This window comes from Aquarana catesbeiana, linkage group LG08 (genome assembly GCF_042186555.1).
Source record: "Aquarana catesbeiana isolate 2022-GZ linkage group LG08, ASM4218655v1, whole genome shotgun sequence".
Classification (NCBI taxonomy): Eukaryota; Metazoa; Chordata; class Amphibia; order Anura; family Ranidae; genus Aquarana; species Aquarana catesbeiana.
Genome location: NC_133331.1, coordinates 289626336 through 289642982, shown reverse-complemented (window position 1 = coordinate 289642982; position 16647 = coordinate 289626336). Strand labels below are relative to the sequence as shown.

The 16647-nt window shown below is 43.9% G+C and overlaps 2 protein-coding genes across 4 annotated transcripts in view; both read right to left on the bottom strand.

The window, feature by feature from the left end:
- Nucleotides 1-4766, bottom strand: part of LOC141104681 (uncharacterized) — a 122737-nt gene extending 117971 nt beyond the window's left edge. For all 3 annotated transcript variants that reach the window (XM_073594345.1, XM_073594346.1, XM_073594348.1), the window contains exon 1: nucleotides 4644-4766. The gene's annotated coding sequence lies outside the window, so the exon portion shown is untranslated. The remainder of the gene's footprint in view (nucleotides 1-4643) is intronic.
- Nucleotides 4767-12038: 7272 nt separating this feature from the next.
- The window catches only part of LOC141106789 (uncharacterized), a 99078-nt gene continuing 94469 nt past the window's right edge, over nucleotides 12039-16647 (bottom strand). Inside the window, exon 18 of the mRNA XM_073597717.1 lies at nucleotides 12039-16199. Coding sequence (XP_073453818.1) covers nucleotides 15638-16199 — 562 coding nt within the window. The 3' untranslated portion in view covers nucleotides 12039-15637. The remainder of the gene's footprint in view (nucleotides 16200-16647) is intronic.

Genomic DNA, 16647 nt, shown 5'->3' with positions numbered 1-16647 from the left:
GTACCATTTTTTTATATATATCTTATATAGTTTTTATATATATTTAGTACATATATATATATATATGTTCTAATTTTAATTTATTTTAAATTAATGTTAACTAATTTCTTTTATTAATTAATTTTTATTATCAATTCATATTAGTATTATTTTATCAGATAGTGCCATTGTGCATAAATGTGCCCATAACCTCATTACTATCTATTTGCATATATTGCACACATACATGGGTATTTAGTCCATTTAGGTAATTACAGAATATTCAGCCCAACGCGACTACAGTTATTTTATATAGTGTATGTATTAATAATGGCCATAAGTAGTGATAACATGCATAACAATATTATTTACACATATTAATATCTTATACCTACAATAAGTAGGCACACAATATCTAAATTGCAATGCTAACATACAGTTCTTTCCGTTTGGCCCTTTTTGTAACATTACCTGTATTCCCTATGCAATTACCATTATATCCACTAGGTGGCGGTGCCACTAGAGCACTTAAATAGGCTGCAGTTTCTTGTATTCCCTAGCTTGAGAAAGGAGCGCGCCCGAGTGCGCATGCTCTGAAACGCGTCGCCTTACGGCAGTACAGCACATACTCTGGATGTGCGTTCCAGCGTCCCAGCCTCCCAATTGACTACTCGGCGGTGCCCAAGCCTCGTTGTGGATCTTTACTGATACCGGAAGCTTCTACCACACGGACCAGCCGTCAGCAATAGAGGAATAAGACTGTGGACATAGGAGGACGCAATCCTGTTTGGCTATACTGAACTCCCCATGCCGGACTATCTAAGTTTTTAATGTGAGTGTTTTTAATGCATATATTCCATTAAATATACAGTTTTACTAAGAGGCGCCTTCCCTGTTGTTTTTTCTCTGAGGAAGAGGGGATCACCCCTCGAAATGGGTCAGCCATCTGGAAGGTTCTCCGGCGTCCTAGACACGTTCCCGTTGACCTGGTCGCTTTGTGTCCATTGTGGACTTTGATATGCTTTTATTACCTATTTGTTTGTGAGTATATTTCCTTTTTTATATATACCAATAAACACCACTTGGGTAACGTGCAAGGTTGGTGCGACCTCTTTGTTTTTTCCACAGTGACTCCTACTAGTGAACAGGTGCTAGACACAAGGATGGAAAGACAACATCCACATTGAGAAGGATAGACCACTTTTGGCAAGAAGGAAGGCCTTGGTCTCAGAATGATCTTATCCTTCTAAAGGATCAAAAAAGGCTTCCATACAAAACAAGGTTGTGAGTTTGGATACTTTTATGGGTGAGGTGATGGAAACAAGAAAGGTCACTTTGTGGCTCAAAGAAGAAGGGATTTTTTTTCCTAATGAGCTCAAAATCAGCTCTCCAATGGACCAACAGGATTAGATTAAAATGCTATGGAAGAAGCACCATATACTTTTCTTTGCCTACAAACCTTCTTTGTGTAGCAAATACCAAGAGATTACATATAAAATCCTGTCCCGATTGTACCTGACTCCAGTGGTTCTAGCGGCCATGTTTCCTCGACACAGCCCCTCTTGTTAGTGATGCGGGGCCCAGGTCGGTACATTATTTCATATTTTTAGGGACTGTCCAAACATTCAGCCTTTTTGGCGACAAGTTCTACAAATTGTTCACAAACTAACGGACGTCTCCCTTCTTGACAACTCTGCTGCAGCGCTTCCCAACTTGACCCCCATGTCCAGTAAGAGATATCGTAAGTCACTTCTAAAGCATTTAATGAATAGGGGGCATGCATCCCCAGTATGTGGAAAAACCATTCTCCACCTGCCATCTCTCAATGGTTTACAAGGGTGAAGGGCATCCAACACATGGAGCACTTGACTGCCGTCCTTAGAAAAAAGGTAGAGGGGCACAACCCGCGATGGCTTCACTGGGATTTGTTTTACTCTTCAGATGAATACTTATCGCTATCTTAACCTGCTAAGATCTCCTGCATTGGATATACGATTTGAAGACCCGTCGCCCCCACCGTGGACCTCCCCCCCTCCCATTTGCCCTATCATTCTGCCCATCCCTCTACCCCTATCTTTATCAAAATATATATATATATATATATTTTTTTTTTTCTTCTTTTTTTTCTTTTCTCTCAATTTACATCTTCCTCTTTTTCTCAGACACCTTAGGATGGTTCTCTCCCCTCTTTCAAAAATATAAAAAAAAAAAAAGTTTTATGGTATGCGTTGATATCGTGGGTATGACGGCTTGCAGGCCATGTTCACAAGTTCTGATTCTTGTATTCTGTTTTTTTTTTATGTGTTTTATTGAAGATTGTTCTTTATGGTCTATTTGTACCCATTCTGGATATCTTGCCATGTTGTGTTATTTTGACGCATAGTATTAAATAAAGAATTAAAAAAAAAAATGCTATGGAGGCAAAGGGGATTAGACAGGATGAGCTACATGAGTGATACCTTGGTTAAGAGTCCTAATCAAAGAGTAAAGTGTCAATGATCTTTGAAAAAGAATTGCAAAAGCAGAGGCAAGGCTATGGAGACCACTGAGGGACACACGTGACCTGGTAATCAAAGAGTGTGGCCCTGCTTAGGCCGTTGGGTGATCACATCCCAGGACCCAATGGTGCCGGCGTATCCAAATACTGCTCCAGAAGGCTAATTCATGTCATTAGAACGGATCACCACTCTCCCGATCAGCCATGTAGACAAAAGTGAAAGGTGGTCTCAGACTGCGTGCGTTCACCAGAATCACGCCCTGCTGCTGATATGTTTCTTACTGCCCATCAGGGCTTAGCCATAGTCCTATGGCTAAGCCCTGGTGGACGGGGCAAAATGCATCAAGGGCATGATTCTGGCGGAGACACGCAGGATGAAGCCATCTTCACTTTTGTCTACATGGCTGATTGGGAGAGATGTGATCCCTTCTAATGACTGAGGGCCATATGTTGGTTTATATCCACTGGAAGAAGAAAAAAAATTTATCCCACGGAAAAGCTCCTGAGGTGAAAAAAATTAGACTCACACCACCAAATATTAGCCTTCCAAGTCCAATACTACACTTTATGAGAAGTGAATGTAGAAGAGGCCTTCAGCATTGTCCAAATTCACAATGGGCATCCTTTTAGAACCTGGACATTAACAACCATCGCAATGTCCATCCCTCAGAACCTGGACATCAACAACCATCGCAATGTCCATCCCTCAGAACCAAGACATCAACAACCATTGCAATGTTCATCCCTCAGAACCTGGACATCAACAACCATCGCAATGTCTATTCCTCAGAACCTGGACATCAACAACCATCGCAATGTCCATCCCTTTAGAACCTGGACATCAACAACGATCGCAATGTCCATCCCTCAGGACCTGGACATCAACAACGATCACAATGTCCATCCCTGGGGACCTAGACATCAACAACCATCACAATGTTTATTCCTCAGAACCTGAACATCAACAACCATCGCAATGTCAATCCCTCAGAACCTGGTCATCAACAACCATCGCAATGTTCATCCCTCGGGACCTAGACATCAACAACCATTGCAATGTCCATCCCTCAAAACCTGGACATCAACAACCATCGCAATGTCCATCCCTTATAACCTCAACATCTACAACCATCGCAATGTCCATTCCTCAGAACCTCAACATCAACAACCATCGCAATGCCCATCCTTCAGAGCCTCAACATCAACTACCATGCCATTAGAGCCAATGACTGGGAAGAAAGACGTAAGATCAGTTCTTGAAACAGCAGATCTGGATCGTCTACACACAGAGATGTTCCTCTTTCCCAGTTTCAACAGTTGGGAGGTATAGAAAAACACCTCTCCCAACCTGAAAATTGAACCTAGGTTTGGACTTAACTACAACATAAAGATGGCCCTAATGTGATATCCTTTTACTCAGGAAACTTTGGCACTAATTACCGTATTTAGGGTGAAGATTTTAGCTAGTCATGTATATGTTAAAGTCACTATATTCCAAAATAAAAAACAACTAAAATAAAGACATAAACATTAAAATCTGCTATGAGGCTAAAGGACAACTGTACCTTTGTAACATCCCCCCCCCCCCACCACCACCACCCGACAAACCTTCATCCCCAATCCAATGATCGTCAATGGTCACAGAGCCTACCGTTTTCTGCTTGAGGGGCCATTCAGTGTTAATGGCACCCCAAATGCGGCAAGCAGATGTGTGGTTTTCCGTGTGAAAAACAAACGAGCCAAATCACGTGATTAAAAAAAACCTGCAAAGCTCAATCTACACGGGCTACCTCGGCGGATTTTGGTGAGCCCACTGAGATAAATGGATGGCCTTATGTGTAAAGCATGACAAAAAAACGCACCCAAAATGCACATAAACGCGATCACAGAGTGAACGAGGCCTAAAAAGTTGCATAATACGTTAGGATAGGCTGACAGAGTGAAAATGGCATTGGTCGAAATGCAACACATCTCAAAAATGAAGGAAATGTTCCGGGCCCCTAAGTGGGGAAATGTCCTTCCCCTAAATGGGTTAATCTACGTTTGCGCACTATATATGTGTGTATCATCATCTGCTGGAGATAAAAGACATCACAGTGACTATGGAGGAAGAGGACGGACATGACGGGGGGTTACTGGGTGTAAATATAAAATAATATCTTATTACCTCCTCTGCAGCCACTCCCAGCAAGGTCACATCTCTACGGCCTCCGAATTCAGCTCTTCCCCTGAACTTCCTGTCTGTACCTGGCATCACTTCCTGTCTTCCATAGAGACTTCCTGTCTGTTTTCCATAGAGACTTCCTGTCTGGGTAGAACTGAGATCGCCATCTTGTGGAGCTTAGAGGAACTGCAGCCCGAGAAACGTCTCGTAGTGTGAACACGTCCTTGTGCCGTGTGTGTATGTACTGTATATCCCTATAGATCGGGTCATCTCCACACCGACCAAGTGGTGATTTTTACATTTCTATATAGATTTTGCATGCCCAGGATTTTATATACATGCTCACCGGCTACTTTATTAGGTACACCTTGCTAGTACTGGGTTGGACCCCCCTTTGCCTTCAGAACTGACTTCATTCTTCGTGGCATAGATTCAACAAGGTGTTGAAAACTTTGCTCAGAGATTTTGGTCCATATTGACATGATAGCATCACGCAGTTCCTGCAGATTTGTCAGCTGCACATCCATGATGCAAATCTGCCATTCCACCACATCCCAAAGGTGCTCTATTGGATTGAGATCTGGTGACTGTGGAGGCCATTGGAGTACAGGGACCTCATTGTCCAGTGGTGAGATGATTGGAGCTTTGTGACATGGTGCATTATCCTGCTGGAGGGAGCCATCAGAAGATGGGGACACTGTAGTCATAAAGGGATGGACATGTTCAGCAACAATACTCAGGTAGGCCATGGAATTTAAACCATGATCCGGTGATACTAAGGGGCTCAAAGTGTGGCAAGAAAACATCACACACATCATTACATCACCACCACCTGAACTATTGATACAAGGCAGGATGAATCCATGTTTTCATGTTGTTTATGCCAAATTTTGACGCTACCATCAGAATGTCGCAGCTGAAATCGAGACTCATCAGACCAGGCAAAGTTTTTCCAATCTTCTATTGTCCAATTTTGGTGAGACTGTGCAAATTGTAGCCTCAGTTTCCTGTTCTTATCTGACAGGAGTGGCACCCGATGTGGTCTTCTGCTGCTGTAGGCCATCTGCTTCAAGGTTGGATGTGTTGTGCATTCAGAAATGGTATTCTGCATACCTTGGGTGTAACGAGTGGTTATTTGAGTTACTGTTGTCTTTCTATCATCTGGAACCAGTCTGCCCCATTCTCCTCTGACCTCTGACATCAACAAGGCATTTTCTTCCACACGACAACTCTTTTTCCTACCAATCTCTATAACCCCTGGAGATGGTTATGTGTGAAAATCCCAGCAGATCAGCAGTTTTTGAAATCCTCAGACCAGCCCGTCTGGCTTCAACAAACATGCCACGTTCAAAGTCACTTAAATCCCTTTTCTTCCCCATTCTAATGCTCGGTTTGAACTTCAGCAAGTCGTCTTTACCATGTCTAGATGCCTAAATGCACTGAGTTGCTGCCATGTGATCGGCTGATTAGCAATTTGTGTTACCAAGCAATTGAACAGGTGTACCTAATAAAGTGGCCGGGGAGTGTATATGCTGAGTTGACCAGATTTTCGGGGACACTCTATTGATCACAGACACTCTTAACCACACCTACAAAATCAGAACCCTATTTTATTACATTTTTAAAGTGGAGTTCCACCCACTTTTACAACTCTTCAGCTTCCCTCACTAAACTGTGCACTGATAAACAAATTGGATATTTTTTTTTTTTTCTCAGCACCTACTGTATACCTGCTGTATTCATTTTTCACTTCCTCCTCCCTGGCCTCGGCCCATCGCATCATTTCCTGTTTGCAATGCCTTCTGGGAAGGGGCGGCAACTTCCTCTGAAACTGCCGTTGCTATGGAAACCTGACCTAAAACCTATTATACTGCTTGTGCTGCACTGAGCATGTGCGAGATCTGCAAGGATGAGATGCAGGAAGAAATACAGTCTGGCTTCAGATGCCCACACTTAAGATGGCCACGGCCTGCTGTAAGTTTATAAAATAACAAACTACTGCTATAAACGAACAAAACAGACCTTAGTTTAAAGACTAACTTTACTAGAATACATTAAGCTTGTGCATTATAGGGGTATTTTTATTTAAAAAGTATAATTTCGGCCGGAACACCACTTTAAGCAGTATAAATAATATGTAGCCTTTAACAATACACATATAAACAGGCTACAGACGCGTGCAGTCATTCACTTGTATAGCAGGGAGCAGAACCAGCTTCTGCTCCCTGGGTGTGGGAAAACAATAGAAATGTTATGCCAGCCATCTAATATGCCTGCAAACGTCTGTGTGCAAGAGCCCAAAAAAAGTCAAAACAAAATGTGAACGGGATTATCCAAAAGTAAAGCTAAAACAGTGAGCCTCTTGATGGGGCTAAATACCCTCCCAGCAGCCAGAATCATAGGGTAATTTCAAACCAAAGACCACAGAGCCACCATCAGATGTTTTAGTTCCTAATAGTAGGAATATGAAAGACCTCTGGCACCCTGGGATTGAATCCAGAAACAAGTTCTGAGTGGTGAATGGTGAGCATGGCCATATTACGTCTTAAAGGTGGAGTGGTTGAAATAGGGATGATTAAACAGAACTTGGGCCTGTTCACCATATACACTGCTACACTCACATATTTACCACACACCTTGTACCCCTAAAATGCTACTTATTACTGTGCCACAAATGACAGTCTCACAGGCACACATAAACCTCAGGACAAAGGACTATTTAAAAAAAATTTAAATTCCTCCAAGACACATGTAAAAGAGGAAGAGAGCAGGAGAAAGAGAATGAAGGGAAAAGGGAGGAGAGAAGGTGGGAGGGAGAAAGAATGAAAAAAGAAGAGGGAGAGAGAGAGAGAAAAAAAAAGAAGAGAGTGAACGAAATAAAGAAAAGAAGAAAGAGGAAAAGAAAGAGAAAGAAAGAAGAGAGAGAAAAAAAGAAGAGAAGAGTGAGGTAAGAGAGGAAGAAAACGAGAAGAGGGAAAAGAAAACAAGAACTGAGGGAAGAGAGGGAGATGAGGAGAGGAAGGGAGAAAGAGTGGGAGGGAGAAAGAGAAAACGGGAGAGAGAAAGAGAAATGAAGAGAGAGAGAAAGAAAAAAAGAGAGAAAGAAAGAGAGAGAGAGAGAGAGAGAGAGAGAGAGAGAGAGAAAAAAAAAACTGGGAAGAGAGGGAGATGAGGAGAGGAAGGGAGAAACAAAAAAGAGTGGGAGTGGAGTGAGGAAGAGAGAAAGAGAAAAGGGGAAAGGCAGAGAAGAAGGGCGCAGAAGAGAGAAAGGAGAGGAGGAGAGAGAAACAGAGAGAGATAGTGGGAGGGTTAAGGAGGGAGAGACAGCAAGGAAGAGCGGGGAGAAAGCAAATGAGAGATAGAGGAATACAGAAAGAAGAGGGAACAGAGAGAAATGAGAGAGAGAGAAGGACGAGGGGAAAAAGGAAGAGAGACAGAGAGAGGAGGATGGAGAGAAAAAGGAAGAGAGAGAAAAGGGAGAAAAAAAGGAGAGAGGGAGAGGCAGGGGCTGGGAGAGCGAGCAAACAAGGGAGAATGGGAGAAGCAGAGGGGTGAGAGAGAGCAAGAGAAAGAGAAGAGAGGGCCAGAGAGGGTGGGAAGAATAGGGAGGAAGAGATAAGAGGGGAAGGGATGAGAGGAAGAGGGGAAGGGGGACAGAGGAAGATAAGGAAGAGAGGAGGAAGAGATAAAGGGGGGAGGGGAAGGGATGAGAGGAAGAGGGGAAGGGGGACAGAGGAAGATAAGGAAGAGAGGAGGAAGAGAGGGAGAGAGAGGGAGAGTAAGAGAAAAGGGGGGAGAGAGGGAGTGAGAAAGAAGATAGCAGGAGAGAGATTGTGACACAGAGTTCTCATTCATGAACTGTGCCATCAAATCTAGAAGAGACCCCCCCCAGCAAAGCACTATATCCCCTGGTTGATGAGGACAAGGGCCCCTTTCCCACAACCCTGGCCCAGGAGTCTTTGGGCAGGAGGCCTATCAGAATCTGGAAGGGTGGGGGTAATGTCACACTCATCTGTTCCACGCTCCAGCGTTGGGTCCTTCCCTCTGTGCAGATGCTAGCTAGCGTGTGGCTTGCTCAGTATTTGAACAATGCCACCACACCGTAACAGCCAGACCCCCTGTGTTCTCTTCAAGTGTTTTCCTGTGCCTCCAATGGTCCCCAGAATTTCCCTGCTCACCACCGCCAAGGGAGCAGACATGCTGAACACTCTGTGGCTTTAGCCACCATGTGCCCCGCTGCATAAACCGGTCCTAGTCAGCCACCCCTACCTTAGCAGCAATGGATTCCCATGTAATGACAGTTGGGACAGGTCATTGGGGTTTTTGCGAAGAGGATGAGCTGAGCAGCATTTTTTTTAAATTGTGAGATTCTATAAGATGTAGATCCTATTAAAAATGTATTTGTAGATGATATTAGGGATCCTATGTGTTTTGGCAACAAGTTCATGAAGTTGGCAATCACTCCAGGTGTCCAGAGCAGCCTTTCTCAACCTTTTCAACACAGAGGAACCCTTGAAATAACTTTCTGGTTTTAGGGAACCTCTGCTAAAAATTACTATATCTACAACTCATTATACATTAGTGTGATGGTCAGTGGGCAGAATGCCCCTTACACTTGTGGTTGTTGGGAAGAATTACCCCCTTACAGATAGTCAAAGAAGATCAATGGTGTCAGTGGGAACTTATCTGAGAGGCAGAAATTGCTCATTGCTCAAGAAACCCTTAGCAACCTCTGGAGGATACCTAGGGTTCTATGGAAGGTGTGCTCCCCACGGCTCTCTCAGTTGCAGGATAGAGGTCATAGGGGGCCATCACTAATGTGGTATAGGTGGTGGATGGAGAATATGGTGGTGATGGCAGTGATAAACATATCTATTAACTGCTGCACTAATAATTGGACAATACTACAGACGCCCTACATTTTTGAGGAGGGTGAGGACCAGATTCTTCAGAAGTCACAAAACAAACACACTGGAGACACAAAAAGAAAACTAAAAAAAAAAATATTTAAAAAAGCAAATCTGAAGGCCAGAATGCACACTTTTATTATTCAACTTACAATGTATAAAATGAACTTGAATCTCTATGTTTTATACTAAAAATATTTGGTGTTTGTGACAGGGACTTTTAAAGGGGACTGAAGGGTAGCCTCCTGTCTACTGACTATTGGCCCTGGCTTTTGAACGGGAGGGGGGGGGGGGGGTCATTTCTTTGAGAGGTGTGTGCCTGGGGAACCTTTGGAGTGGCTTTGCTTCAGATATGGATCCATGTCTCCCCAAAAAACACAGACACTGGGAACCTTTGGACCTGGCTACAGATTTGGGGCCTCTGTGCCCAAACCAGCATTCCCTCTGCCCCCGAGACTCTAAGCAGAAGATTATAATCAGCTTAAAACAACCTAATGCTAAGGTCTCCTACTGTTACGTGTAATGTTTATTTAGGCATCTTTACCTCATTGTATAATTCTTTGTATAATTCATTGTGTTCCTCCTAGATGTGAATCACCTATTGTTTCTGTCTGTCTGCTAGTATTGTCTCCACTTCACCTCGTTGCCAAACTATTATTGGATCCCTAATTAATCAGAGCATTGTCTGGGTGTTTGGCTATTGATTAGCTTACTGTTTATGTAGCACTACCCCCCCGCAGGAGCCGCTGGTATTTTGTCCGGGTCTTCTCCACTTTTTGCTCCACAGCCAGTTGCGCACACACTTCCACTCGTTCTCTCCAATGAATCAGTCTAGAGGTTTTGGTTTTGTTGTTTTATTGGAGAATTTGGATAGGGAAGGGATATAGCAGGATACTCCAAATTGAACTATTCACACTGAGGACTTCTTTTTCCTAGAGAAACTTGACTGAAGTCCTTGCAAAAGCACAAGCAAGCTTCTTCACAGCAGTACAGAGCAATGCCCCTTAGTAAAGTAGTGGACGGTTCTGGACAAAGCTCTAAGAACACTAGCCAGCGTTCTTTCTTGTGTGGGCCCTCAGCTGACTTAGAGCACATGAAGGGTTTTGCTATCTAAGGTTTCTTAGGGTGTCTTTACTCACAAGGCTCCTGAAGCACCATTGGCAGTCTTCTCTCTCCGTGATACCAGACCAGATGCACTGTAGACTCCCCCTCTGTCAACTATGGTAGGACCAGGGTTGCCATACAAACTTCAGACTATCAGATCTCCCATCTGAGGCTACATGTCAGCAAACTAGGCCCTCTGGTCTCCCACCTGAGGCCACTTGGCCACAAGTGCTGGGGAGACAAAGCTTCACCCCCCAGCCAGGTTCAATTCTATCCTGAGCTTATGTGGTCATCCAATATAACCACGATTTGCCCTGCTGCATCAACCAGTCCTGGTCAGCCACCCCTACTCTAGCAGGAGCAGATTCCAAAGTAATGACAAATTTTTTTTAACTTTTAAGATTCTATAAGATGTAGATCCTTTTACAAATGTACAGTGTTTGCAGATGACAATAGGGCTCCTATGTGATTTGGCAACGAGATCATGAAGTCATGGAGTTGGCAATCACTCCAGGTGTCCAGAGCAGCCTTTCTCAACCTATTCAACACAGAGGAACCCTTGAAATGTCTTTCTGGTCTCGGGGAACCCCTGCTAAAAATTACCATATCTACAACTTATGATACATTAGTGTGATGGTCAGTGGGCAGAATGCTTCTTACACTTGTGGTCATTGGGAAGAATTATCCCCTTACAGATAGCCAAAAAAGATCAATGGTGTCAGTGGTCATTTATCTGAGAGGTAGAAATTGCTAAAGGAACCCCTAGAAACCTCTGGAGGAAACCTAGTGTTCCATGGAACCCTGGTTGAGTTAGAAATGCTCTTTACACTTGTGGTCATTGGGAAGGATTACCCCCTTACTGACAGCCAAAAAAGATCAATAGTGTCAGTGGGGATTTATCTGAGAGGCAGAATTCGCTCAAGGAACCCTTAGCAACCTCTGGAGAAACCCTAGGGTCCCATGGAACCCAGGTCCAGAGGGTGTGTTTCCCATCACTCTCTTGGTTGCAGGAGCATCAACCAGTGTCAGCAATTTGGGCCCTCAGGTCTCCCACCTGAGGCAACATGGCCACAAGTTCTGGGGAGGCAAAGACTCAACCCCCAGCCTGGTTCAATCCTCTCCTGGTAGTGACACAAAGCTCATGTGCTCATCCAATATAAATACAGACACCCAGCATGTCTAGGGGCACCTCCTCTTTGTAATTGGCCAGGGCTGTTTGAATATTTATGCTGCTCATCTGCATGGTTATTTTTGTATATTGCCTTTTTATTATTATAAATTCATTTAAAATTACATACATTCCGAAGTTCAATTCACATGCTACTTCCAATACCCCTAACCCTCCCTCCCAAAGAGAAAAAAAAAATAGAAGACACCCCCCCCCCTTCCCCCCCCCAAAAGACCAACAGCCTTTTCTTTCATGTCAAAACCAAGATCCTAACCGCTTCTCCTAATCCCAGGCGATCCAGTGTCATAATCCACGTCTATTAACAGCCTCAGACACCCAACATTTCCATATACTCCATTGATTTTTTGAACTTCAGCCATTTCTCCCAGATAGTGTAATATTTCCCTAGGGCAGGGGTCTCAAACTGTCCAGCTGTACAAGTCCCATGAGGCATTGCAAGGCAGAGGCATGATGAGACTTGTAGTTTCACAACAGCTGGAGGGCAGCCAGTTTGAGACCCCCGCCCTAGGGAGTCCTCTACTGTCTACATTGTTTCTTCAATAGACCTTTATCAGGTAACCTTTAGGACCCATTCTCTCATACTCAGAACTTCTGGTGTTCACCAGAATCTCAGTATCAGACTTTTATCGGCATTAAATAAGTTTGGTACTAACGTATTCTTATATTGAGCTATCGTTTTCGCCGTACTACATCTGCATGGTTTCTTCCTACTATCCAGTACTTTCCATAGTTGCTAGGACAGTGGGAAACTTCTAGACAGCATGAGCAGCACCAGAGCACACCGAGCAGACCTCACCAGCCGATCCCCGCTCTCTGTTAAGCAGACAGCACATATATTTACCCAGCTGCCTTCCCTGTTAAGCAGAGAAACCAAAAACTATATACACTCACTAGCACGTACCTAGGAGGGAGCTACATTTATGTTTACAGTGCATCCGGGAAGTATTCAGAGCTTCAGTTTTTCCACATTTTGTTATGTTACAGTTTATCCCAAAATGGATTCAATTAATTATTTTCCTCAAAATTCTACAAATAACCCCCCATAATGACAACATGAAAGAAGTTTGTTTGAAGTCTTTGCAAATTTATTACAAATAAAAAGACAAAAAAAAAAATCCCATGTACATAAGTATCACAGCCTTTGCCATGACACTCAAAAGTCTCCTGTTTCCACTGATCATCCTTGAGATGTTTCTACAAGTTAATTGGAGTCCACCTGTGGTAAATTCAGTTGATTGGACATGATTTGATCCATAAATGGAAGAAGTTTGGAACCACCAGCACTCTTCATAGAGTGGGCCGCCAGGCCAAACTGAGCGATCGGGGGAGAAGGGCCTTAGTCAGAGAGGTGACCAAGACCCCGATGGTTCCAGCCTTTCTCTGCGGAGAGGGGAGAACCTTCCAGAAAAACAACCATCTGCAGGACTCCACCAATCAGGCCTGTATGGTAGGGTGGCCAGATGGAAGCCACTCCTCAGTAAAAGGCACATGACAGACTGCCTATAGTCTGCCAAAAGGCACCTGAAGGGCTGTCAGACCATGAGAAACAAAATTCTCTGGTCTGATGAAACAAAGAATGGCAAGCGTCATGTCTGGAGGAAACCAGGCACCTCTCATCACCTGTCGAATAGCATCCCTACAGTAAAGCATGGTGGTGGCAGCATCATGCTGTGGGGATGTTTTTCAGCTGTAGGAACTGGGAGACTAGTCAGGATCCAGGAAAAGATGAATGCAGCAATGCACAGGGACAGTCTTGATGAAAACCTGCTCCAGAGCACTCTGGACCTCAGACTGGGGCAAAGGTTCATCTTCCAACAGGACAACGACCCTAAGTGCACAGCCAAGATAACACAGAAGTGGCTATAGGACAACTCCGTGAATGTCCTTGAGTGGCCCAGCCAGAGCCCAGACTTGAACATCTCTGGAGAGATCTGAAATTGGCTGTGCACTGACCCTCCTCATCCAACCTGATGGAGCTTGAGAGGTCCTGCAAAGAAGAATGGGAGAAACTGCCCAAAAGTAGATGTGCTAAGCTTGTAGCATCATACTCAAAAAGACTTGAGGCTGTAATTGTTGCCAAAGGTGCTTCACCAAAGTATTGAGCAAAGGCTGTGATACTTATGTACATGGGCGTTTTTTTTCCATTTTTTATTTTTAATAAATTTGCAAAGATTTCAAACAAACTTCATTCACGTTGTCATTATGGGGTATTGTTTGTAGAATTTTGAGGAAAATAATGAATGTTTCTGTACCCTTCCCTAGATCTGTGCCCACCATACAATCCTGTCTCAGAGGTCTACAGGCAATTCCTTGGACTTCGTGGTTTGGTTTGTGCTCTGACATGCACTGTTAGCTGTGGGACCTTATATAGACGGGTGTGTGCTTTTCCAAATCATGTCCAATCAACTGAATTTACCACAGGTGGACTCCAATCAAGTTGTAGAAACATCTCAAGGATGATCAGTGGAAACAGGATACACCTGAGCTCAATTTTGAGTGTCATGGCAAAGGCTGTGATTACTTATACACATGGGATTTTTTTTTTTTCATTTTTAATAAAGTTGCAAAGATTTCAAAACAAACTTCTTTCACTTTGTCATTATGGGGTATTGTTTGTAGAATTTTGAGGAAAATAATGAGTTTAACCCATTTTGGAATAAGGCTGTAACAGAACAAAATGTGGGAAAAGCAAAGCGCTGTGAATACTTTCCCAGATGCACTGTATGTTAGCTGTTCATTAGATGTACTGATATTACTGTTTACAGTTTGCTTTGTTTAGGATAATGTGATCAAGCTCTTACCTGATTTTGTGTGGTATATATATTCTGTGTGAATTTACAATACAGTCAGTTCCAGTTTGCACCTAAGCTAGTGTCGTCTAGTTCCTGGGTGCAACATTCAGCTATAGTACCTGGTTCCAGAGTGGAGGAAGCTGTATCATGGTGAGAGGTACCCAGGCCGGGTGCCAGGTGGTCCCTCACAGTGTTAATATATTTGTATGTTTTAGCAAGTACAGTACTGTACAGTACAGTAATACCTTGGATTACGAGCATTATTTCGTTCCAGAAGAATGCTTGTAATCCAAAGCACTTGTATATCAAAGTGAGTTTCCCTATAAGAAATAATAAAAACTCAGATAATCCGTTCCCACAGCCACTGCTTGTCTATGCAGTACCGCATGTGGCCAGAGGTGCGGGGGCGCCGGAGACACTCGGAAACACTCTGAGGCGCTCGGAGACACTCAGGAACCAAGTGTCTCCAAAGAACTGAGTGGCACCTCTGGCCAAATGCGGTACTGCACACCCCAGAGGCTTGAATCCTGCTCATCTTGCGAGACAACGCTCGCAAATCGAGTCAGGATTTTTTTTTTTTTTTTAAATAGCTCATATTGCAAAAACGCTCGTAAACCGCCTTACTCGCAATCCGAGGTTCCACTGTAAAAATGAAATGTTGCCCCTGAAAAAAGTCATATTTACCATTTTCAGGCAGCAGGTGGCAGCCTACCAGCAAATGCAGCGGCCTGTGCAGGGTCACAGCTGTACTGAATAGTCACTGGCACCATGTAGTGTGATCCCCCCACTCTTCACCCCCCCAAGTAATATCTAGCACGTTCCTCACCATGACTCCTTTCTTTGAGGCTTGTGCTAAATGGCAGGGGAGATCAGACTACATTGCAAGAACCAATCCAGCAAAGACATGCCCCTCCCCTTCTTTGTTCTTGCATTTGGAGGAGCACAATACTTAGCCACAGGTTTTCTAACATGTCACGGCCTGGTATAAAAAAACAGTTTCCACACTCAGGACACAATCACCTCCACGGTTGTGTGGGACTTCCGATGTCTGGAGACATGGGATTTCTGTGTAAAACATTTCCCGCACTCAGGGCAGGAATACGGCTTCTCTCCAGTGTGAGACCTCTGATGTATATCAAGTACTGATTTCTGTAGATAACATTTCCCGCACTCGGGGCAGGAATACGGTTTCTCGCCCGTGTGCAACATCTGATGCCGAGAGAGTTTGGCCTTATCTGAAAAACGTTTCCCGCACTCGGAGCAAGGAAACGGCTTCTCCCCCGTGTGAGATCTTTGATGCCTGACAAGTTTCGCTTTTAGCGAAAAACATTTCCCGCACTCAGGGCAGGGAAACGGCTTCTCCCCCGTGTGAGATCTTTGATGTATGCCAAGTTCTGATTTTGTTACAAAACTTTTCCCGCACTGGGAGCAGGAATACGGCTTCTCCCCCGTGTGGCATCTCTGATGTCTGACCAGTTTTGAGGCTTGCGAATACGATTTCCCGCACTGAGAGCAGGAATACGGCTTCTCGCCCGTGTGAGATCTTTGATGTCTGACAAGTAGTGATCTTGTGATAAAACATTTCCCGCAGTCGGAGCAAGCATGAGGCTTCTCTGCTGTTTGCGATCTCTGTCGTGTGTAGACACTTGGTTCAAAGATAACACTTTCCGCACATTCAGGATCAGAAAATGTCTTCTCCTGAAATTCGGCTCCATCCCTCACAGTACGAAATTGCTTAGAGTCAGAGGGGTCCCAATGTCTATCCACACTGTGAAGTCCACCAAAACCTCCTGAGATGTCCTCATCTTCAATTTTGCAACCTGGAAATAAAGTGAGACAATCATTTGAGAGTTTCTTGATGGCGTGTCCTGGGAAAAAAAGATTAAAAAAAAAAAAAAGTTATCACTAGATCAGTTGGCCAAAACCAGGATTTAATCTGGATCAGGTAGATTTAGGTAAGCAGATGTTCTCTGTGGGTCCAGCTTGGACTCTTACTCTCCTACGTCAACTGGAAA